Genomic DNA, 25,416 nt, shown 5'->3' with positions numbered 1-25,416 from the left:
GGCCTGGTTTCAAATAGGGATGCTACAGCAGTATAGGAGGGCTCTGTGGTCTCCAGGAGTTGACACTGACTCGACGGAACACTTTACCTTTACTAGCTTGAAATCAGGTATTCAGTCCAGCCATCTAATTCAGCAGCTTTAGAATGCATGTGCTTTTGCATAGCTATTCCCTCCATTGAAGTGAATGGGAAAGCCTTCTCATGTAGAGAGTAATGTGTGCATTGCACCTACCAGATGAGGGTATCAAGGAGTTTTCTCTTTTTTCCTGACATATTTGAGGCAAAATCAAACAGTCACATGTTTGGGAGGATTTGACACCCATATTCTTCCCAACATTTAGTCTAGAAATGCTAGTTTATGTTGCACAATGAGAACATTTAGCCGGGCAGAATTGTGCATTTATCTTTTTACAAAGCAAGCTATTCATTTCCATGGGCATTCTGTGGGCTGTTATCTCCAAGTATTGGCATTTACACATTTTATATAAGCGTGCTAGGCAGGTGCCAGTTCTCCAGAATGCAGCAGGTGTACTGGGAACATTTAAGGAATTCTACAGAGTGAAATACAAGTGATGCAAGGTTCCGTAGAGCAGGTACAGAAGAAAGTCTGAAACTGAAGAAAGTAAGGTTCCCAACACATAAGGTGGAGAGATTGTCTTTAATTGGCATATAAGCTATGGAATATGTGAATAAAGGGCACAGTAAAGTCACTGGATTTTGTGACGGTGGGTGTGCAAACTAAGTCTGCCTTAGGGATTAAGGTTTGTGTAGAATTAAGACTAATTGCAATGTATAAAGGAGGTTGTGTGTGATCCAACTGAGAACTTACAAAGTTTATTTAGGTATTTAAGACTGATTGCACACATCACAGTTGTTTTAAACCCTTTGGTAATCCCAGTTATTACTCCACTCAGGAAAATTCATTTGTACAGAAGGGTTCTTTCAGGAGCTGACATGTACGGTATAGTTATAAGTTATAAAGAAAGTCAACCATCTACTAGATCAATTATCACTAGGGTATAACTAAGGCCATGTGCACACAAACAACTTTTAATAGAAAGTCCACTAATTTCAAGGCAAGTTAGATTCAGAGTTATGTACTGTCTGCTAGCAGTGTCTTGACAAAGGAAATTCTGGGAATAGTCATGAAATCTGAGTCATACTAAAAGAATAGAAAAACTTTACAAGTTTATAACATAACCCTTCTCAATATTTTAATCAAAACAAACAGTGACTGACATCCAGACTAACACTAGAGAGAGCTTTTGTATAGTGTCCCTCAGGGCTTCATCTTATCTCCAGTGCTTTTTAACATCTACATGAAACTACTGGGAGAGATCATCAGGGGATTTGGTGCAGGGTGTTATCGATGTGCTGATGACACTTGAATCTATTTCTCCAAGGAGTTACCTCTTCCAGAAGGAACAGGTTCTTAGTTTGGGAGTCCTTCTGTTCCCAACCCTCTCGCGGATACCTCAGGTTGGAGGCAGTGGCCAGGAATATTTTCTGTCAGCTTCAGCTGATTCACCAACTGTGCTCTTTCCTGGAAGTGAGTGACCTTAAGACAGAGGTGCACATGCTGGTAACCTCCAGGTTTGACTACTACAATGTACTCTATGTGGGGCTGCCTTGTACGTAGTTCAGAAACTACAATTGGTGCAGATTGCTGCTGCCTGATTGGTCTCCGGGACATCCCAAAGAGACCATATCACTCCGTTTTTTAAAAAACAACAACAACACTACACCGGCTACCAATAGGTTTCCAGGCAAAATACAAAGTGCTGGTTCTTACATATAAAGTCATAGGAACATAGGAAACTGCCATATACTGAGCCAGACCATTGGTCTATCTAGCTCAGTATTGTCTTCACAGACTGGCAGCAGCTTCTCCAAGGGTGCAGGCAGGAATCTCTCTCAGCCCTATCTTGGAGAAGCCAGGGAGGGAACTTGAAACCTTCTGCTCTTCCCAGAGCAGCTTCATCCCCTGAGGGGAATATCTTGCAGTGCTCACACATCAAGTCTCCCATTCAGATGCAACCAGGGCAGACCCTGCTTAGCTATGGGGACAAGGCATGCTTGCTACCACAAGACCAGTTCCCCTCTCCTCGAACCAGCTCTCCTCTCCTCGAACCAGCTCTCCTCTCCTCGAGTTCCTTCTGGAAGAGGTAACTCCTTGGAGAAATAGATTCAAGTCCTTAATGGCTTGATCCCAGGGTTTTTAAGAGAATGCCTTCTTCATTATGAACCCCACTGCCGATTAAGATCTTCAGGAGTGGTTCGTTTGAGGGTGCCACCAGCTTGTCTGGTGACGACTCCAAAGAGCCTTCTCTGTAGTTGTCCCAGAGCTGTGGAAGGCACTTCCTGCTGAGATCCCTGTTGGCTTTTAAGAAACTACTAAAGTCACATCTCTACAGCCAAGCTTTTTAGCTATTTGGTAGCTTTAATAGGTTTTTTAATTTGATCTTTTTATACATTTTAACTGTTAAAATTTCTTGGTTTGTTTTATTGCTGTAAACTGCCTAGAGACTTTGGTAGTAGGTAGTATACAAATATTTTAAATAAATAAATAATAAATAAATAACACTGCACAGTTGTGCAAGGGGTAATGGGCAGTTTTCAACAGTCTCTCTTTCCCACTGAAGCCCACTGAAGCCCAAAAATATGTCCTTGAGGGCTGTGCAACTCTTGGAGACATATTTGCTACATGCCTTCTAAGATGTCAGTGGGACTTCCTGTGGCTCTGAATCCCTTTAAGGCCACCATTCCAGGTGCTGCAAAGCGGACCACTCTGCATAGAAGCAAGCACTGTGAGCCACCACCTCCTCAGAGGGCCAGAGGTGATATGCAGATGATTCAGCTTCAGCACTTAGTTGAAACCAGATCTTTGCACATCTCTGCTCCATAGATAAAATGGTTTCCCGTCCCAAAGAGGCTCACAATCTAAAAAGAAACACAGCAGAGACACCAGTAACAGCCACTGGAGAAATGCTGTGGTGGGGTGAATGTTAATGTCTAATTATCTTTGACAGCAGTAATGGTTGAGAAAAATGTAGAAAGAGAGTTGGATTTCCACTTCCTTCAAAGATATTCCATTCAGTCACTATAAGAAGTTATTCATTTCTTAATACTGCTGGATATTTCTTTCCCCCTCAAACTTAGCTGTGACAAATCCAGATATGTCCCACTTGTGTTGGAAAGGCTGCAGGGAAAAGGGCTCTTTCTATCACCAATGGTGGCTTTATTCATTTATATACAAATTTTGGCTACAAGTACACAAACATTAAAGCAATATTAAACATAGACCTAGAGTTAAGCCCAATGAATTATTTATTGGACTTACCACTACAGTCTCAACTCACCACTTCAAACAAAGAACTCTTTCACCTCCTAACTATATCTGCGAAATTTGTCATTGCCTCACATTGGAAGAAAAAAGGGCACATTTCAATTAGAACGAGGTTCAACAGAATATACAATGGTTATGGATAAAATTTCTTTACTACTGAAAAATGCTACCAATCAAAACTTAAGTGCACTATACTATGCCAGGTGGGAACCCTTCTGGAAATATACAGAAGAGAGTAAGGACCCAATGAACATAAGAACAGCCCTGCTGGATCAGGCCCAAGGCCCATCTAGTCCAGCATCCTGTTTCTCACAGTGGCCCATCAGATGCTGCTGGAAGCCACAGGCAGGAGTTGAGGGCGTGCCCTCTCTCCTGCCATTACTCCCCTGCAACTGGTTCTCAGAGCCATCCTGCCTTTGAGACTGGAGGTGGCCCACAGCCCTCCGACTAGTAGCCATTGATGGACCTTTCCTCCATGAAGTTATCCAAACCCCTCTTAAAGCCATCCAGGTTGTTGGCTGTCACCACGTCCTGTGGCAGAGAGTTCCACAAGTGGATCACGCGTTGTGTTAAAAAGTACTTCCATTTGTTGGTCCTAGACCTCCTGGCAATCAGTTTCATGGAGTGACCCCTGGTTCTAGTGTTGTGTGAGAGGGAGAAGAATTTCTCTCTCTCCAAATTCTCCAAACCATGCATGATTTTATAGACCTCTATCAAGTCTCCCCGCAGTCATCTTTTTTCTAAACTAAAAAGCCCCAGGTGTTGTAGTCTTGCCTCATAAGAAAGGTGCTCTAAGCCCCTGATCATCTTGGTTGCCCTCCTCTGCACCTTTTCCAGTTCAACAATGTCCTTTTTAAGATGTGGTGACCAGAATTGTACGCAGTACTCCAAGTGTGGTCGCACCATAGTTTTGTATAAGGGCATTATAATATTAGCCGTTTTATTTTCAATCCCCTTTCTAATGATCCCTAGCATTGAATTTGCCTTCTTCACAGCTGCCGCACATTGAGTCGGCACTTTCAACGAGCTGTCCACCACAACCCCAAGATCCCTCTCCTGGTCCGTCACCGACAGCTCGGATCCCATCAGCATATACTTGAAGTTGGGGTTTTTCGTCCTAATGTGCATCACTTTACACATGCTAACATTGAACTGCATTTGCCATTTTGTCGCCCACTCCCACAGTTTGGAGAGAACTGCATGACCCTAAATCTCTAAACTACATTTACCCTTGGTGAAAGTGAATGTTCATTTGTAGAAACCAGCTGATTCTAGTCTGTATGTTCAAAACTGGTTATTTAATTGAACGATGCAGGGGCAATTGATGTTATAAATATGTGTCATAATATGATACCTATCTGTAATTGTATTTTGAAGGGGGAAATTCTAATAAAATTTTATTTTTTAAAAAATTGTGCATGGAAAATGTAAACATTTATGCACGTTTGGGTGAATCCACCTTATATATGATGTTGGGCTTCATTTACAGGTGGTGCATCTTTGGCATTTGCTGTGAAGAACAAATTCTACTTTAAGTAATTATCCAAGATAATTTTAAAATTTTAAAATTTTGTTCTGAAAATAATAGTAAACTTTAGAATAAAAGCTGCCTGTAATCTGATAATGTGAAGCCTTCACAAAATGGAACACCACATTAATATCCATGAGGTGATGAAGAAAAGCCACCTTGTGACAGAAACAATAGTTTATGTGAATTCACTCCTTGATCAAGTGTTGTCAAAAGAGAAAAATTATTTGTTTGTTTGTTTGTTTGTTTAGGATATTTTTAGGAAGTTTTTCTATTTAAAAATACACACAGTAGCATGCAATAACAATGGTTAAAATAAATTAGGTACAACAGATAAAAACAGCAGTTGAAATTGAACCAGAACAGATGTTTCTAAAAGGGCCTGTGAGAATAAAGAGGTCTTCACCTAGTGCACCTAACGTCCTTCCTGTTGAGCCTCCCTGTTGAGACAATTCCACTAGCAGGGGACCACAGCTGAGAAGACTCTCTCCCCTGTTGCCACCTGCCTACCTCCTAAGGCAGGCGTACCCAGTGAAGGGCATCTGAAGATCTCAGTGCAGAAACATAAGGGAGCAGGCATTACTTCATGTACCTGTATCCCAACCCCTGCTAACTGGGCAAAGAGGCACCTTTTAACGTGGTGATTCTCTTTATTTAGCAGGGGGAGAGTAACTGGCCCTATCCACCCCCAGCACAGTACTTCCAGTGACTATTTCTGGTGTCTGACTTATGTTTCTTTTTAGGTTGTTTGCCCTTTGTGAGAAGGGATTCATCTTATTTATTTATTATTTTTCTGTGTAAACCGCCCTGAGCCACTTTTGGAAGGGCGGTATAGAAATTGAATTAATGATGATGATGATGATGATGATGATGATGATGATGATGATTGATGATGTAGGGCTTTAAAAGTAAGCCTCAGCACTTTGCATTGATTGATTGATTGATTGATTGATTGATTTAAATCGATCCCATCTACCCCCACAGGCTCAGAGTTGCTTTAGCTGCTTCCTCATAAAACAAAGTTTTATGAGATTGCCAAGTCTTTGTGTCTGTTTTCTTCTAATAACCTTTGTGTTTGTAGACTAATACAAATTAGATTCACAGCACAAAGGAGAGGATCCTAGGAGACCAATGGTTTTTTTGGTGGAGGGTTTTGCCAGCTTGTTTCAAGATGGTACCTACTCAAAGTACTGGCAGCATTCTTTGTAACCTATTTGCTTACTATCTGATACAAACCAAATTCACTGCCCAGGACCTAGGGGACCCTGATGGTGATCCACCCGGTTGGTTCAAGATGGTGGCCACTGAAAGTACAGACAACATTCCTTTGTAACTCCTTTACTGATGGTTGGATACAAACCAAATTCACAGCACACAGGATGGGATCCTAAATAAGAATCACCATATAAAAAGAAACCAAAAGTAGGCTCTATTAATTCTACTCATTAACATATTGTTCTTAATTGTCTCAAGTCTTTTGAGTTGGGACAGTCTGAAAATGCAAGCAAGAAGACACTCTGAATTTGTCCAAAAATGTCTGCAGATTTTATACAGAACCACCTACTGTGTGGCTAGTTCATGAACTCTGCCTGAGTAATGCAATCAAAATATTACTTTCTGGAAAAGTATACAGTGTATGGATTTTCCAGCTTATATGAAAGATGAAAAGACAAAGCAGGTATTCTCTCATTATTTCCTCAAACAGTTCTTTCAGCTGCTGTAACTACCTGAAGAGGTCAAGAAGGAGTGATCCTTCCAGATGTAGTGATTAATCACTTTATTGGCTGAAAATATCAAATCAAGGCCCTTGATTATCAAGGACTGTCACACTCTATCCTGATGAGAATGCACAGATGGGAAAATAGAGTGAAGGATTAAACAGCACGATCCTATGCATGTTTACGTGGAAGTTAGTCCCACTGTGTTCAATAGAGCTAACTCACTAGCAAGTGTGTTCAAGACTGCATTCTAAAAGTAATTCTAGACAGCCTCAGTAATGGCATTTCCTGCCTTCCTGCGCCCTGGCATCTCGCTGTGTTTTTAATGCATTAGGGAAGTTATCACAATGATAACTCTCTCTTATTGTTAATAGAATCTGATGACCATGTAGTATGGCACATTCATTCATTCATTCATTCATTTATTATCCTATTTAAATTTATTTATTTATTTATTATCGTGTTGCTACAGTATTCATGGGGAGGATCTGAATGTGAATTGTGCAATCTCAGGTGCAAACCTCATGTCCTAATGAGATGTTGGGAATCTGAATTAGCATGATGTAAACAAAGGAAAGAATTGCAGTGTTATCCTGATAAGAGAACATACATTGCAAAAGCAGGTCCAATGTTCTCTTACAAAGAAGTCAGTTACCCTGTTTGAACATGGATGTGCATAACCTAAAACTACTTCTAACAACCAGCAAAACATTTATCTATGGATGGCTTCACATGATCGCCACCAAGTCAGTAAGCCAGGAACCAGAGGTTCCTGGTGAGTGTATGCCCCCAGCAAGTGTGTTGTGTAAACCCACCAGCTGCAGGTTCCTATGTTGCCTTATTGACTTCAGCCCAAGAGTTGCCTGAAATTTGTTACCTAGATTTGAAGTTAGGCAGAAATCTTAGTAGAATCTTGGTTATCCCATGTGGAAACTAGTGGATTTTGGGTTCACACATTACACACCCACTGGGAGTGCCTGCTCACCCGGAACCTCCTGTTCCCAGCTTACTGACTTGGCCACAGTCATATTAACTATTGGTGAAATTAAAGGCAGCTTTGGATAATCTGTTGAGGTGCTTACTGTGTCATAAAAATGTCAGGAAAGAGTGAAATAGTGCTGAAATTTGTAACTAATGGACAGAATTGCATATTAAACTTAATTAAATCAAATGATCTAGTTTAAAATAGACAAAACTAAGTTACTGTGGTTGTTTACCAAGATTCAAGCTAATGTGAATCTCTTACCTGGTGTATGCTATCTTTCTTTTGACTCTTTGACCAGCTGGCACAGCCTTCTGTCTGCTCTTTATGTGCTTCTGCTCTGTCCCCTTCTCTTTAATCTGAATCCTTTACACCCTCACACTTTAAAGGAAGGCATTTGCTGAACCGGATACTGCCCAGCTCCTGTCAGCTAGTCCCCAGGCGTCATTTTAAAAGCTGCTCTGCAACCTTTTTTATTTTAAGTGCCAGCAGTCTGGTTCCATCTTAGTTCAAGTGCAGGCCCTCCCTTTTGTACAGGCCTTGCTTGGCCAAAAATGTGCCTAACAAATCTAAACCCCTCCTCCCGGCACCAACGTCTCATCCATGCATTGAGATCCCTCAGCTCTGCCTGTCTTACTGTACCTGCATTTGGAACAGGTAGCATTTCTGAGAATGCTACCTTGGTGGTCCTGGACTTCAGTATGCTACCTATCAGCCTAAATTTGGCTTCCAGGACCTCCTGACTACATTTCCCCACATCGTTGCTGCTGACGTGCACCATGACAGCTGTCTTCTCCCCAGCACTGCCTAAGAGCCTATCTAGATATGGGGCTTAAGTACATAACACTTTGTTCCTGTATTGTGACTAGTAAAAGTAGTAAATAAATTACGCAACATAAGAAACTCTGTCCATATTTGCTTAAGTTGTAAGTTATATTTGGGTCACAGAATTGACTTATTCTTGGCATGAAATTGCAAGTATAAGCAATAAAGGAAATAATGTGAAGGTTCTGTGGAGTCCTGCATGAACATGACTTCCCATTGATATAAAAGAGAAAGGAAGCTTCATGTGTGCAGGGGCTTTCTTCATTGTACACAGTGCAGAATCTCTGCATGTAGAAGAATGTGGGGACTTGTCAAGCTGATGTATTTAAAATATTTTTTTTTACTTATGGATAATTGGAGTACAGTTGTTATTCCTGAAACAATATTCACCTTTACACTCCACAAATATGCTGGCAGTGCTACAACATTTCACCCCAAACAATACACTGCATTCTATGAAAGTCAAATGTTTTCAGAGTCAACATAATCACAACATCCCATTTTTGACCTGAGTGTTCATTTACAGTTTGCTTATACCTGCTTCAGAGAGATGGAAGTTTGTACATTGATTTATCAATGGTAAAATATACTAAGCTAGCTTAGAGGCTACTGTTGTATAATGTCAGCTTGTTGTAGAATACTTCAGAGCAAACTCAGATGTTGGCATAGTGAAGTTAAATGATGTAAACCAGCCCAGAAAAACCTACTGTTTAGAAAGACCAATAACACAAACATACTAGGTCTTAGAGTTGTACACTGCTCCCAAACTTAGACATATGTTTACCTAGTGCTTTAAAATCCATACTAATTGTTCTGTAGAAAACTATTAGATTCCTTAAAAAAAAAAACATTACTTGAATAACTGCAGAAATTGTAGGTAGCCATGTTGGTACATTGGGGGGGGGGGGTCCAGAAGCCACAGTAGAATAAAACAATTTTTAGGACCCACTAAAATGTCACAAAGCAGTAAACAAGCTTCCAAGTTTTCTAAAAATCTTCAGGCTCATGTAAAGCAAAGAAACAAGATCTCAAAAAGACTGGATTTGGTGTTGAGGTCTAATAGGGCAGGTTCACTCTTAATGTGGAGCCAAAGGTTCGTGCATGTTCCCACAGGAGCACACATTCCCCTTCTCATCACCACACACATGCCTATTTCCTGTGTAGGTTATCATATGCCAAGATTGGTTGTGACTCCAGTCCTGGCATATCCTAACCTACTTGCTGCATTGAACCTGAGATCAGAAACCTGGATCTGAAGTTAGTTGAGGTGTTAATATGCGCTTTGCATTGCTTATCTGAGCTTAGTTTCAGAACTCAGGTTCTTTGGAGCAAGTATTCTCTAGGATATGCTGAGATTGGCGGGTTTAGATGTTATGACAAGTCTCAGCATATGATAACCTAAACAGGAAAGAGGGGATGAGAAGGGGAGTATATGCCTTGGGTGCCATTTTATAAAAAATAAAATCTTGCAGATCTGTCTGCAGCACTAACCAGAACATATAGGGTCCTAATTAAGGAGCTGGGTTTTAGTGAGTCCTAATAAAGGCATTACTCTACTGTGACTTTTGAATGACTGCAAGATAACTTATGTTGTTAGGCCCATTTTTCTATCTTGAAAAAGGCAAGCATCCCAGCAATGATTGTTTTCTTAAATCATTTCTTTCCAAATATAATAAATCCATACCACTTTGCTTGCCTTTTTTTTTTTTTTTTGGCGTGTGTGTGTGTGTGTGTGTGTGTGTGAATCATTCCTCTAAAAAAATAATTCTTAAACAGTACAAAAACTTGGCTTAAAGAATAAAATGTAACTACTAAAATGTTGGTAAAAATATGAAGAAGGCCACCTTGAATAATATAGCTAGATTAAAAACTACGCCAAGCTTTTACGTTTTTGTTTGTATTAATTGTGAAGTTCTGCCAGATGCTTGGCCTGCAGAAACACCCTTTTGGTGGCTGCAGATGAAATATGTTCATATGAAAATAACTATTGTTTTTCACAGTTGAGCAGACCTTTTAAATCCTTGTGACATTAACTTTTTAAAGTATTAACTTGATGCAGATGCCACAGGTAATTTGATCTGCAACTTAGGGTTTTGGTAAATAGTTAAAAGTTGAATGGGACCTTAAATGCCTCCCCAAATTCCAGCTTAATTTTGTGAAGAAATTGGAGCATTCTGTGAGTGTTGTGCAGTAGTAAACAATCGACCATCTTGCCAAAATATTGCTTTTATTCTTTTCTACCAACAGACAATGGTACTTACATGAGACTGAGATAAAGGGCTCTCAGCATTTAACCTCAGACCATTGTAACTGTTCTCTGTTTTAATGCTAGAATTCACATTCACGGAGATGCCACTGAAGCAAACCCAAAGACAAATCAAGAAAACCAATACATATCTATGTTATCTAAAATGACAAAACTATATTAATCTCAAATTATCTCATAAAAGCCCACATCCAGGGGCGTAACTACTATTAGGCAAGGGGAGGCGGCTGCCTGGGGGCCCGCATGCCTCGAGGCCCCCCCCCGAGGCAAGTCACATGACTATATATTGTGAAAAGTGTGTGTGTATCAGCGAGGGGCCCATTTTAAAATTTTGTCTCTGGGCCCACTCCAGCCTTGTTACACCCCTGCCCACATCACAAATACAAAATGCATTTCCTCCTGAAAACCCCAAATGCTCCGCTGCGGCTGCTGCGCTTCTCATTTTCAGACTCCTCTGTAATGATAACAATGCAGTGGTCCTCACAATTGACACCTGCTCCTGTGACTCCTATGGCCTATGGCAGTGTGGAGATATAGCTCCTCACCGTCTTCCAGGAAACAGGGGTCAATGTGAAAAGTAAAAACTTGCAGCGATCAAAAATATATGTGCCAAATGTATCTCCTCAACAGGCACACACAAAAAGACACCAGCCAACATCCAGACTAAAAAATAATGTATGCACGGAATGTGCAGCACACTCTACAATGGAGGGGTGGTTGCCAGCTGTGACACAGATCCCCCCACACACAAAAAAAATGTCCTTGAGGGCTGACCAACCCATGGAGGCATTTCCAGAAGTCACAATCTGCTTCAGAATGAAAGGAAATGGAAATAGCTTTTCCCACATAGCATGTGCTGTGTGCACATTTTGTTAGTCTGGATGTCAAACTCCATTATTCCCCTCCCTTTTATCCCCAGCCATTCAAGTTACCTGAGCCAAGCTGTTTCAGGTCTGTCAAAACCAAACACCATTGGATAACCATTCAAATCCAGGCCTGTGTTTCATAACACAAATTTATTTTTATTGTTTTTATTTATTGTTACATTTATATACCGCCTTTTGTTAAAAGACAACCCCAAGGCGGTTTACAAAAGTTAAGACATACAATAAAAAGGCAATAAAACATCAAGCTAAAAATAAAAAAATAAAAACATATAAAATACAGGCATAAAAACAATACAACAGATAAAACAGATGCAAATCTGAAAGAAGTTCTCCAAATAAAGGAAACCAAGCAAGCTGAGTAAGTGCAGTTTCACGTGCTCCCTCTTTCTGTTTTTAAGGAACCAGGATACATCATCACATTTTGGCCTCTCATGTTTGCCTTTTTCACAATAAGCATAATGCTTCTGGTGAGCATTAAAAGTGATGATAGGCACAAGGCACTTCCAGTTGTCACTCTGATTAGCAGTGGCAGACTGCATCATGGAAGGGTTTTCAAGAGCTATTATTTCATGTTGTTATACGGTAACAGTATCTGGTTGCTTGAAAGACAAAAATACAACTACCTGTAAGTAGGATGAAACAGAACAAAAATTAAAAGCATCTGTTTTAACCTAAGAACAGCCCTGCTGGATCAGGCCCAAGACCTATCTAGTCCACATCCTGTTTGACACAGTGGCCCTCTGGATGACTCTGAGAAGCCCACAAGCAAGAGGTGAGGGCATGCCCTCTCTCCTGCTGTGGCTCCCCTGCAACTGGTATTGAGAGGCATCACGCCTCTGAGGCTGGAGGTGGCCCACAGGAGGAAACACATCTATCTATCTATCTATCTATCTATCTATCTATCTATCTATCTATCTATCTATTGATTTGATTTCTATACCACCCTTCCAAAAATGGCTCAGGGCAGTTTACACAGAGAAATAACAAACAAATAAGATGGAACCCTGAGCCCAAAGGGCTCACAATCTAAAATGAAACATAAGGTAGATACCATCAACAGTTACTGCACGTACTGTGCTGAGGGTGGATAGGGCCAGTTACTCTCCCCCTGCTAAATAAAGAGAATCACCATGTTAAAAGGTGCCTCTGCCAAGTTAGCAGGGGTTTGCAGCCAAATGGCTGCTGCTTCTCTGCATAAAACGCTGCTCCTTTCTGCAGTCACGCCGATGCTCCACATAGCTCACTGGCACCCAGGGAAAGAGCTCCTGGCACCCATAGCTCTGCAAATATTGTGATGTGGGCTTTTATGAGATTGTGTGTGTGTGTGTGTGTGTGTGTGTGTGTGTGTGTGTGTGTGTGTGTGTGTGTTTATACACACACACACACTTAATTAAAAGCATTTGATAAGGGAACCAGTTTCCTAGAGGGGAGTTTTCTCTCACTGGAAGTCTTGAATTATAGGTTGGATAGCCGTTTGTTGGAGATGCTTGGGGAAAATAGCTTTGTTGTGCCCTCTTTTTATGTGGCACAAAAGCGCTCTTGTGCTAGCTAATATTTTAAAATGTGCAATCGCACTTGCACATGATACTTCCTTTATTTCCAATGAAAGTATCATTGCACATGTGCGATTGTGCAATTTTAAATATTATTGAAAGAGTGCTCTTGAACAACACTGTACTGTTGTTTTAGACACCCGCAACATCACAAGTAGTTCAGAACTGTTCACATTGCACTGTCCAGCATGTCAGTCACTGTCTTTTGAATGTCAGCCAATGTCTTCTTCTTCTTCAGAGGTGATAGGAAAAATCCTTCTGCCCTCAAAGAAAATGGAAGGACAGAAGACTTTGACACATACAAAATGAGGAGATCCTATCACTTTTAAGGTGGAGCTATTTTCCTGAAAACCCATTAGGCACAATAGCAAAACTTTAAGTGTTCTATATCAAAATTCTTTTCCAACACCCTTGGGGTTCTTATCCTGTTTTTCCAGACTGAATGGGAGCTGTCCTCCCTCTTTTGTCTTGCTTGCTGCTGTGTAATAATCCTCCCCCCTCAAGAACTGTACCACCAGTGTTTCATTGGTGATGTAATTCCTGTTCATATATGTGAACTTAGACTCACATGCATTAGCAAACAAATAGTTTGTACATTAAACTGAGCTATCTTTACTATAGACAACATTTGTGCCACCGTTATTTATTAGTCTGAAGGGAGGAGAAATTGCCACTTCCTGAAGCGTACTGGTAGCATACTGTCTCCGTTTTCCCCCCAAGAAGTCATGAACCTCAGCAAGATTCACACTCTCTCCTAACTCTTTGCCAAGCTCATCTAAACAGCAGCCATTCTAGAGAAAAGGAGTATTCAGTGTTATACACACACATAGCATAGAGTTTAAGGCCAAAACATCATGTTGCCAATTTAGTGTCTAGACAGTTTCTAGGATATAAGGTCCAGACATTCAGATTGATTATATAATTGTTCCTTTTGAACTTTTTTTCTTGTCCCAGGTTCCTTAGAAGACCCAAGCCATTCCAAATGAAAAAGCTTGGTGACAGAAATATTTTCATGCATAAAAATAAGTATTTAAATCATAGTAAATTCCCCTAACAGTGATATTGTGTACAAATAAATGTTCAGTTGTTTCTAATATGTAGTGCTCACTTCCTACATCGTCCTGCAAAATATAATTATGTGCACATGGAAGATGCATTATGGCAAGAAACAGAACTTTATAACTGGGATAGTTTAGTTATATATGCGGTGGTTCCCTCCCTCTTTTCCAGTTTTGAAGCAAATGATAAGTGGTAATTTTGTCTACATCAGCAAAGTATGATTCACCCTTGTTCTACATACCAGGATTGGAAACCAGGACTTGAAACAGATTTGCAGTCCTAATTGGAAGGTAAGCACAAGCAGTCACTTACTGGTTGAACCAAATTATGAACTATGGGTTTTTTTCCCCATACCAAGAAAGGAGGGAGGGAATCGCCACATGCAGGCAGAGGTGAAAACTACACAAGCCTAGAAGTCCAGCCAGAGTCATTCACATAATACCAAACCATGGCTTGGCAATACAGCTGAATCATTTAAAATGTTAGTGTGTTTGGTTTAAGTCAGTTGGGAGTCGTATCAGTAATAAGCATCATAAGAACAGCCCTGATGGATCAGGCACAAGGCCCATCTAGTGCAGCATCCTGTTTCACACAGTGGCCCACCAGATGCCTCTGGGGAGCCCACAGGAAAGAGGTACGGGCATGCCCTCTCTCCTGCTGTTGCGCCCCTGCAGCTGGTATTGAGAGGCATTGTGCTTCTGAGACTGCAGGTGGCCCACAGCCACCAGACTAGTAGCCATTGATAGACCTGTCCTCCATGAATCCGTCTAGGCCCCTTTTAAAGCCATCCAAGCTGGTGGCCATCACAACATCCATGGCAAAGAATTCCATAGATTAATTATGCGCTGTGTGAAAAAGTACTTCCTTTTATTGGTCCTAAATTTCCCAACCTTCATTTTCATGGGGTGACCACAGGTTCTAGTTTTGTGAGAGAGGGAGAAATGTTTCTCTCTGTTCACCCTCTCCACTCCATGCATAATTTTATACACCTCCATCATGTCTCCCCTTAGTCGCCTCTTTTCCAAGGTAAAGAGCCCCAGATGCTGTAGCCTAGCCTCATACGGAAGGTGCTCCAGGCCCCTGATCATCTTGGTTGCTCTCTACTGTACTTTTTCCAGTTCTACAATATCATTCTTAAGATACGGTGACAAAAGCTGTATGCAGTACTGCAGATGTGTCTGCACCATACATTTGTATAAGGGCATTATAATATTAGCATTTTTATTTTCAATCCCCTTCCTAGCATAGAATTAGCACTGAGATGACACTTTCAGTGAGCTGTCCACCATGACCTCAAGATCTCTCTCCTGGTCAGTCATCAACAGCTCAGTTCTCATCAGTATATATGTGAAGTTGGTGTTTTCCTTTATTTTATGGCTAGGACCTGTGCCAATCAAGCTTAAAATCCCTATTCATATTTTGCAATACAAAATAAAAGAACAACAAATAACAGTGCTAACTTATGGCTGACATCGTAACTAACAACGTACAGGTTTTGGGAGACTTTGCAGGGACACAACAGGAGCCTGCACGCAACTCCCCCCACATCCTCCGTGTGCACTATTGTGCCAGGAAGTGAAACCTCCAAGCTCTGCTTGTGCTCTGTAATAGAGGAAATATGTCACTGAGGACTGGCAGTGTGTTTCCTCTCTTACATAGTGCTTCTGGAGTGCAGACAGAGCTGGGAAGTTTCATCTGCCTGCACAACAGTGTTCGCGAAACAGAACAAGGGACTGGAGTTCAAGGCCCCAACACATCCTTGCAGAGCCTCCTAATGCACATGCTTTGTTAGGTAGTATGTCAACCATTGTTTCTTCACAGACTTTTCATTAAGAACTGCTTTCAGGGGAGGCCAGGGGCGCATCTAGGTCATTTTAGCACCTAGTGCCCCTGGTGGGAGGCCCCCCCCACCTTCTTTTGGGGGCCTCCTGAGCCCAAAATGTTTTAAATGCACATTCATTAAAAAAAAAAAAAATCCACCTGCCATGCAAGGCACACCTGCGCAGTTGTGAGATCTCGAGACGGCGCCGGGGGTGGGGGGGAGAAAGACTGGGGGACTGCCACGGGCGGCACAGCCTGCTGCGGCAATGGGGGAGGCCAGATTTTTCTGGTCAAAAAGTATTGCGGTACTTGAGGCAATGTACCAAATGCTGCCTTTCCCCATGACCCTGGGAAAGGCCAACGCCCTTTCAAAATCAACCTGTGCAAGCTTTGCAAGTGGTGTGAGGAGTGGGAAGGAGGAAGGGATCTTTGTGCTTCTTGTAGACTTTGCAAAGTGTGTGAGGAGAAGGCGATGCTTGCAAAGCTTGCAAGGATCAAAATGGTAAAGAGCTACTGTGATGGCAGTAGCAAGGGGCATCTTGCCACCCTGCTGATGCCCCAGTAATCTGCTGCCTGAGGTTACTGTCTCAGCTTGCCTCAAGAAAGTGCCACTCCTGGTTTGTTCTGTAAGTTGCTTCTGTCTCCATGGTGTGCTTCAACAAAACTTGGAAGATCTGAGTGGAAGGGCATGATCATGTGGTAGGAGACAGTCCCTGGTTTCAAGTTATTCAGAGCTTTAAAATTAATATCCAGCACTTTCAGTTGGGCTCAGAAATCAATCAGAAGCCATTGCAGATGAAATAACAATGGAGTTGACATGCTCCATGAAACTGGCTCCAGTTAGAATTCTAGCTGCCATATTTTGAACTCACAGAACTGTTCAAAGACTTTTCAAAGCCTCACGCAAAGCATGTTACAGTACTTCAACCCTGATTCAACTAAAGCATGTGTGATCATGGTCAAATGCCATTGACTGCGGTGGGCCTCCTCTGAAAGGAGTGTGTTGAGATAGCAGCCAGGAAATATAAGTAGCTTCAGAATAAATTCTGCCTCCATGCTAGGGCTGAATCTAGTATACTTGTACCTTGCTGAGTATTTTGGAAAGAAAAGCATTGTATAAGAGTCTAGAGAAATACGTTAACTGTTTTCTGTACAAGTGGCATTTGCATAGAGCCAGGGGCTGAACCTGCCTTTTGGGGGTTGCAGCTTGTGCTTATAAACGCAGTTTCCGATTTGGGTCCTTATTGTTTAACAAGCCTGATTTCTCTACTGAAGTCTATTCAGTAAACCTGCAAATCTGATCAAGAGTAAAACAAAAGGCAGAGTGGGCCTGCATTCCTTACCCACGGTGTGGTCTACCTCATTTTGATGATAGCCGTCATCATTCATTTGAAGAGCAAGAGCCATGCTTGTTAAGCCTCATTATTTTCAATGAGGCCTGACAGTTTCAAAGTTAAACAGAAGACAGCAACTTTCATCTTCTGGGTATTTCTTGTCAAGCATGGGCAGCTCCACACTGACTTGTCAACTGTGGTGTTCCCTGATGTTGGTTGGCCACAACTCCCACCCTGCATGGGCTTTTTAAAGTCTCTTAAATAAGCCCTCCAATCATTGTATCCCCACCCCCCCGACCCCATCATGCAGAATATTATTTTTAAGTGTTTGTGTAGCATTTCAATGTCTTGGCAGATGTTAGTGGGCCGCCTTCTGTTGCTAAAGGGGAGAAAATGAAAACAAAGACCTTTGTTGTGTAAAAAAAGTTTCATTAGCCAACATCCTCTTGTTCCAGTATGTATTATTCTCTCACGCAAAGGATTGCTGTAAATGGACATCATGAGAGAAATTCACTTGAGTGATGAAAGTAGCTGAGAAGACAAAGATTTGGCTGCGGAACTTTAAATACTGGTGAATGTAAACCTTCGATTAGCAACTGTTGATAATGAAAGTGAGGGCATGAATTGAAGCTACTCAGGAACCAGGATGATGGGAAGGACTGCATCTCGATGATGGCATGTAGCTGGGCTTTGAAGCCTTTCAGGCTGGTGGAGAGTGTGTGGTGTGTGTTTGGCCTCCTGGAGCACTGGCTAAGGATAGTAGAAAGGCATTCCTGCTACATAAGAGGTGCAATTGATGGGTGCTGAAGAGCTCACCTTGTGAAGATGTGGTTCCGGAGCTGTATGTTAGATTCTAACAGTTGGAATAAAGGCCCACATGATGCACAGAATTATGGAGTCATAACGTCCCACTCCAGGGCTGGTGCAGACTTCAAAAACAATCTTGATGCTGTTAAGATGTTATGTTATGCTGTTAAGGCATTTGTGCAGGTAGCGCTTCCATAGTTTACCCCACTGCTGATGCAGCTTGTGCTACCGCCCAGTCTTAACAGTGTCAGGGCTGACTTGAAGTCCATAGCAGACACAGGGAGCATCATTAGGGTTCTGTATTGCTGTACATCATGTGAGTCGCATTACTTTTTTAAAAAGTTATAAAATGTTTTTTTAAATCCTGAAATCCATTGGTTTAGAATGTGGTTTGCTGTTCTCTCTTGAGAGGATAAGTGACAAAGCCAGAAAAACCTTCTATGTACTGTGGGTGAAAAGGGAATACTGATTGTGAAGATCACAACATTTATTCTCCCTTAAAAATGCCATAGCATCTAAATATTTTTTTCCTTTTCACAATGAAATGTACAATAAGAAGTGTTATAGTGCTTCGTCTGTACTTCTCAGACTCATGCAGTCAGAGTAGATCAAGTAATTTCCAGCTGTTCTTGCACTATAAGCAACATTGAGCCCATTCAGGGCTCAGCCAAACTTTCCCAGGCTGAGTTCTCTCACCCTGAAGTAACTTGGTTGTCTACTTCAACTTGCCCAATACCAATGAGAATTTTAACACATATCAGGTACAGCGAGTGGGTAAATGGGTAGTAGAGTGTGTGGTAAAATGGCCATCTGTATGGGCTCAATATTGACAATGTAAGATCAATGTAAATCAGCCTTATATCTTGTTCACCATTCAGTCTCTAAATGGAACTCCAAATAAAAGCAAAATCTAATCTGAATTTCAGAAGACAAACTTACATTTACAAGAATTTAGAAATACTCCTCTCTCATGTATTGCCTCATTGGCCAAGAAATGTTTTGTCCCATGGGAACAGGGGTTGCTTTCCTTTGAGAACTGGCTTAAATCTTCAAGTTACTAACCACTTGAAGAACATAATTTTGCCCCATAAGTAGCCCTATGTGTGAAGCATACCCTGCTCAGTGTATAAAAGCATCTTTGCACTTTTTTTTTTTTTACAAAGAACAATTAGTAGTTAAAAGGTACTGCAGAAGGGATATGAAATTATTAGGGATATGCACAAAACAGATTTTGCATTTTGTTCTGAGCTTGAAACAAAATGCTGACGGCTGAAATGTTTCATCAAAACAGCGGTGGTCCCGGATGTTTCAACTTTCAATGGAACACCCCCCTTTGAAATGGCTCTCAAAACATCGAAACAGGGTTGTTTTGTTCTGAGCTCAAAACAGGCCATTTATTTAAACGCTGTTTTGTTTTGAGCTTGAGACTTGGAATGGCCCATTATGTGTTGAAATGTTCTGACATTGAAATGTTTTACACATCCAGAGAAACGATGTAGACTGCGCTGCTGTACACAAGAAAGAAGTCTGCCTTCAGCATTTGGGTTTCATGAGGAATCCTCTGCCATGCTTTATCCCACTCAGATCATATGCAGCAACATGTTCTGAGCAGCTGCAAGCATAGCAGCATGCATGTAGCCTTCTCCAGCATTTGTGGCTCCCTGGATCAGAGCAAATTTCTTCAGTATTGTGCAGCAGATAATACTATTTTAGATACCTGGCATCGTTTCCTGGTTCTTGCTGAAAATCCTCTAGCTTTCTCCTCCCTCTTTCCTACATTTGTTTTTTGGATAGTGAATGCCTAATCTAGCTTCAAGGATAAAGTTGTCTGAATAGTGCAATAAAAAGCACAGTTGGAGAGAACCGAGAGTCTCCTGTGAGATGTGAGAGTTTCGATACCCATTGTACACCTTGGTCATTATCAGATGTTTCAATTTGTACCACTAAAACCAAGGAGCAGGTTATTTCTTTGCTGAAGAATTTTCTCTCTTCCATTAGAGCAAAGTGTTGGTACTTAAAATGCTTCTGCTTACAATTTTAATGGAACTTGATTTTTGCTTTGTACTATATTAATGTTTCATTGAACTTCCAGTGGCAATAAAGTCGATGTATTTAACATCCTGTGCAAGGCGCTGAACCTCCTCTCAGTGTATCCCTTATCCCTGTTTGGTGGAGAACCTTCTGAGAAGGTTGCCTAAAACATAGATTTATATATATATATATATATATATATATATATATATATATATATATATATATATATATATACATATACACACACACACACATATACATATACATATACATATATATACACACACACACACACACATACATACACACACACACACACACAAATAGAACTACATGATACATTTCTATCTTTGGGGCTGTCTGTCTGCTATTCAGAATTAAAGAACAAACTAACAGTTTGAATACATGTTACAGTATTGTGCTGAAAATGTATTGTGCTGAAAATGGCCTTCTGTGGAAATCGTTCCCACCTAGCTATAAATAAATAAATTGAGAGTCCCCCCCTTACAGCAGCTTCCCAGAATACGAAGTGGAGTTTGGAAACCGACAACCCACTCTTAGCATCAGCCTTAGCTCAGTAGTGGAGTGCATGGTTTTCTCAGGACCCACGCAGACTCTGACCCAAGGAGTACCATCTCAAAAGAGGAGCACGCCCCAGCTGAGATGGCCCTAGACCCAACAAAAGCCCCCTAGATTTCAACAGATTTTGAGCAACCAGAACTTGTTGCCCTTCCTTTGGTCACCCCCTTGGAGGATCCATTTAGCTCTAGGGACCCAGTAGCCTCCATTGAGCTTCCAGTTGTGTGCCTAGAACTCCCTTCACTGATGCCAAGAGGGACCCCAGGAGCAGAAGTGATGCTGGTGTGCCAGGACCAAGCTCCAGCTCTAGAGGTAAAATCCTCACTTGGCTGCTTGGGGCCTTCCTCCCAATGAACCTACTCAGGAGGAGAGGGACGCTAGCTCATGTGCCTGCTTTGGATCAGGCTGGCCTGAAGCCCAAGAAGAGGTGGGGTTCCTGACTCCTAAATAACCTCTCCATTTGATTCCAGTCTTCGGTGACAGCTCCTTTATTGAACTCTTGACTCATGCCTTGCCTGACCCAGATACGGAATACAGAAAGTCAGTCCCTATCATATCAAGGTGAAATGGTTTCAGATAGGAGGACTAAGGAAAACCTCTGAGGAAAGAAGTGGAGGAGGGCTGAGGGAAACCTCTGCTTGAAACTTTTGAGAGCCACTGGTGAGATGGATTAAATGGTGTGACTTAGTGTAAGGCAACTTCATATGTTCATATGATGTGATGCCCCCAGTCCATATGATGAGTAGTTCTACACATGATAGCTAGTGCAAGGATGGTTCACCACACAAAGGCAACATTAGGGTCATCCCTGTGGCATCAGTAATATACTCTAAATGTCCAGAAGAAAATCATTTTTGTTCCTAGGAATAATTGCTCTTGTTGCTTTGAAGTTTAAGGAAATTCCAGGCACTCAGCACTTGGAAAGATGAGGATCTAATCTATATGTTTTCCAATCAAACAAATTCTCAAGTATTTCCAACACTGAGAAGCAGTGGCCTTTAGCATGATGTGAAAGGATTTGAAGAGGAGGGAGATCTTGGAGAAAATTGTATCTGCTTTTTCCCTCAGCGCCCTTGTCTGCTAAAAGTGTATGGGCTGCTAAAAGTGTATGGGCACAACAAGCAGTAGTAACCCCTACTAACTGAGCAAAGAGGCACCTTTTAAAGTGGTGATTCTCCTATATTTAGCAGGAAGAGCAACTGTTCTTATCCAACCCCACCAGCACACCTTCACTGGTTGTTGCTGGCGTCTACTTTATATTTGCTTTTAGATTGAGAGCTAAGTTAGAACAGGGAATAATCTTATTTATTATTTATTTTTCTACGTAAACCACTTTGAGCACTTTTGTTGAAAAGCAGTGAAAATTTTCATAGTCATAACATAAAGGTGTGGGACAAATGATCTGAGCCACTAGGCTGCTAGATGGACAGAACACACTGTAAGGCAGGGGTGTACAACTGGCCCTCCCAGCTGCTATTGTACTACATTTCCTATCATCCGTGGCCAGTAGTCAGGGAAGATGGAGTTGTAGTCCAACAACCAGCTGGAGCGCTGAAGTGGTGCAGCCCTGCTGTAGGGTATTGTGGTCGGAGGCAGAAGGAGGAATCCTAATCCTCTAACTCCAAAGTGATTCCAGATACCCTTCATTAACTAGCCAATGTAGCACATTGAGGCTATTCCCACGATCCCTGGAAAGTGGGCTAAGGGAGCTTAGCCCACTTTCCAGGGATCATGGGAACCACCGGGCTTGCAGGTGAGCCCGGTGCTCCCAAGCTGGCTAGCCCGCCTAATTCCCCCTCCCCTTAATGGAACGAGTGCTCCATTAACCTCATTTTTTTGCTCGTGTGTTTCCGCGGTGCATGGCAACACACGAGTAGACCCCCAACCGGGGGTCTCTCAGGGGGTCTCTCCAGGATGCCCCGTGCAATTGCTGTGTGGGCGGCCAATCCAACTGCCCAGCTACAAGCGGCTGCTTGTCTGCAAGCCCAACAGAAGCTCTTCTCACCGATCGTGAGAGGAGCTTCATTTCCTACTTTGCAAACCATGTTTTGCATTAATACATATGGGAAACCATAAATAAAGAGAATGCACACAGCTGTGCGCAAAACAAGTGCCGAGATAGTTTAAGCATCAAGAGAGGCTTGGATGTTCCAAGTAATGAGAGCAACCGCCACACAGCAGGCTTTCCCCACCCCCCTCCATGAGCTGAATATGCTGTCTGTGTGATGGCATCTCTGTAAGAAGCTTCACACACAAACTGTCAGAGTACTATGTAAACGCAGGAGACATGAGGTCCTCAGATATTGTATTTACTACAAAGTGGGAGATGAGTTAACACGCTCTTCTGACTGTGATGGGGCTGGGTTGTAGGTTAAAAGTTTCTCTCAGATTGTCTGCCTTCTGCCTTGGGAGCTCCTATCTGTTACAGTAATGCTTTGTTTCCTAGCATGACCACCCCTGGGACATATTGGTCCAGGGCAAACACTGTCTCTTTCAGTCAGGACATTCCTAATATTAGTTTCCTTTTCTTCCCTCCCTCCCCCCCCACACCGAATTCTAGGTTGCAAAGGCTGGTGGATGTCCTGAGGAAGAAGATTGGAGCGGGGACCATTAGGACCGTGATCTGATTGAAAACTCCCCTCTGAGGAAACATTCACATCTGGTGACCAGGCTGCTTCATTCAGCACTGTGTAAACATTAAAGCCTTAACTTAGCAAACAGTTGTTAGAAGTGGGACACTCCAACGACATTCCAAGCTGAGATAAAATCAAATCATAAATGTTTAACCACTTGGCTGCTGAGTTCTGTGATTTGTCCAAAGGTATCCCCATGAACATTTATTTACTTTTGTAGCAGATCTATTTTGATAGAGTTAGTGAATCTTTGGAAGGGTTGTATGTGTGTGTGTGCATATGTGTATAATATTCTATGGAGGGCTGTTGTTTTACAAAGTGTAATCTACTATGCAAATCATAGGTAGCCATGTTGCTCCACGAGAAAAACTCCCAAAAAGCTAGCTGCTTGAGAGTTTGTGTCATTTTTGTTGGTCCTAATAAAGGTATTGCCACCTAATGGCGCAGCGGGGAAGTAACTTGCCTAGGGAGCAAGAGGTTGCCGGTTTGAATTCCTGCTGGTATGTTTCCCAGACTATGGGAAACACCTATATCAGGCAGCAGTGATATAGGAAGATGCTGAAAGGCATCATCTCATACTGTGCAGGAGGAGGCAACAGTCAACCACTCATGTATTCTACCAAAGAAAACCACATGGCTCTGTGGTCGCCAGGAGTCAACACCGACTCAGTGGTACAACTTTACCTTTCATAAAGGTATTACCTGAATATGGCTCTTACTTTTTTCTTCTTCTGGACCAACATGGCTACCTACAATTTTTATGGACTATTCTCCAAATAGTGCATTTAGTCATCTAGCAATGGGATGAAACTGGAGGAAAACATCTTCCGCCACCAGAAGAGAGGACTTTTCAGTGGTGTCATTGCAAATTCAGAAGTACAGGCACTCTCCATGATAGCCCCCATGGCCATGCCCACCCTGGCAGCCCGAGAAGCCGAGAAGTACCAGTGCTCCATCCCTACGCGTTCCCCCTCCACTACAACCCTGACCTTTTTGAGAGTGAAATGCTTTCCACCAGGTTATACTACTAATGTAGCTTCTATCAACATGATGCCTAGTAAAACATCTAAATTTCTGACTCTGTGGACATAAAAAGATGAGCATGTTTCTCTTATGTCTCTTCTCTGCCTTAGAGGTTTCCTAAATATGGAGGGGTACAGCTGTTATTGACTCTTCTTCATCACAGAAATCCTAGATGCAGCCTAAGATCATGTCTAGCACCTTGCAAGACTGATTAGGATGAGCCTCCACAACTCCTCCTGTCTCACTTGTATAAAATGCAGACCTTTAGAGGCCATTTCACAAGGCCTAGCTTCCCTCTTCCTCTGTTTTGCTTTTCTTACCATCCAGCCTAATGAAAGAACTCAAAAACTAGCTGCTCAAGAGTATGTGTCATTTTCTGCATCAAAGATGCAGAAGAGAGCAACCAAGATGATCATGGGCCTAGAGCACCTTTCTTATGAGGCAAGGCTACAACACCTGGGGCTTTTTAGTTTAGGAAAAAGACGACTGCAGGGAGACATGATAGAGATCTATAAAATCATGCATGGTGTGGAGAAAGTGGATAGAGAGAAATTCTTCTCCCTCTCACATAACACTAGAACCAGGGGTCATCCCATGAAATTGATTGCCTCAAAATCTAGGACCAACAAACGGAAGTACTTTTTCACACAATGCATAATCAACTTGTGGAATTCTCTGCCACAAGATGTGGTGACAGCCAACAACCTGGATGGCTTTAAGAAGGGTTTGGATAACTTCATGGAGGAGAGGTCTATCAACGGCTACTAGTTGGAGGGCTATAGGCCACCTCCAGCCTTAGAGGCAGGATGCTTCTGAGTACCAGTTGCAGGGGAGTAACAGCAGGAGAGAGGGCATGCCCTCAGTCCTGCCTGTGGCTTCCAGTGGCATCTGGTGGGCCACTATGTGAAACAGGATGCTGGACTAGATGGGCCTTGGGCCAGATCCAGCAGGGCTATTCTTATGTTCTTATGGTTGATCCTTAATAAAGGTATTACTATAACTAGCTGACCCGGCTCAGAGCA

The 25,416-nt window shown here is 42.1% G+C and overlaps 1 protein-coding gene across 12 annotated transcripts in view; it reads left to right on the top strand.

Moving 5' to 3' along the window:
- The window catches only part of MIPOL1 (mirror-image polydactyly 1), a 324,358-nt gene extending 300,827 nt beyond the window's left edge, over positions 1-23,531 (top strand). For 10 of the 12 annotated variants that reach the window (XM_053275029.1, XM_053275075.1, XM_053275066.1 and 7 more), the window contains 2 exons: positions 14,408-14,453; positions 23,299-23,531. In XM_053275029.1, the coding sequence (XP_053131004.1) occupies positions 14,408-14,453; positions 23,299-23,352 (100 nt within the window). In that variant the 3' untranslated portion in view covers positions 23,353-23,531. The remainder of the gene's footprint in view (positions 1-14,407; positions 14,454-23,298) is intronic. The other 2 variants (XM_053275057.1, XM_053275038.1) reach the window with 1 other exon arrangement.
- The last annotated feature ends 1,885 nt before the right edge of the window (positions 23,532-25,416 follow it).

The sequence above is a fragment of the Hemicordylus capensis genome, chromosome 1 (genome assembly GCF_027244095.1).
Source record: "Hemicordylus capensis ecotype Gifberg chromosome 1, rHemCap1.1.pri, whole genome shotgun sequence".
Lineage (NCBI taxonomy): Eukaryota > Metazoa > Chordata > Lepidosauria > Squamata > Cordylidae > Hemicordylus > Hemicordylus capensis.
Note: the sequence above shows the minus strand (reverse complement) of the source record. Positions and strands in the feature narration are given on the sequence as shown.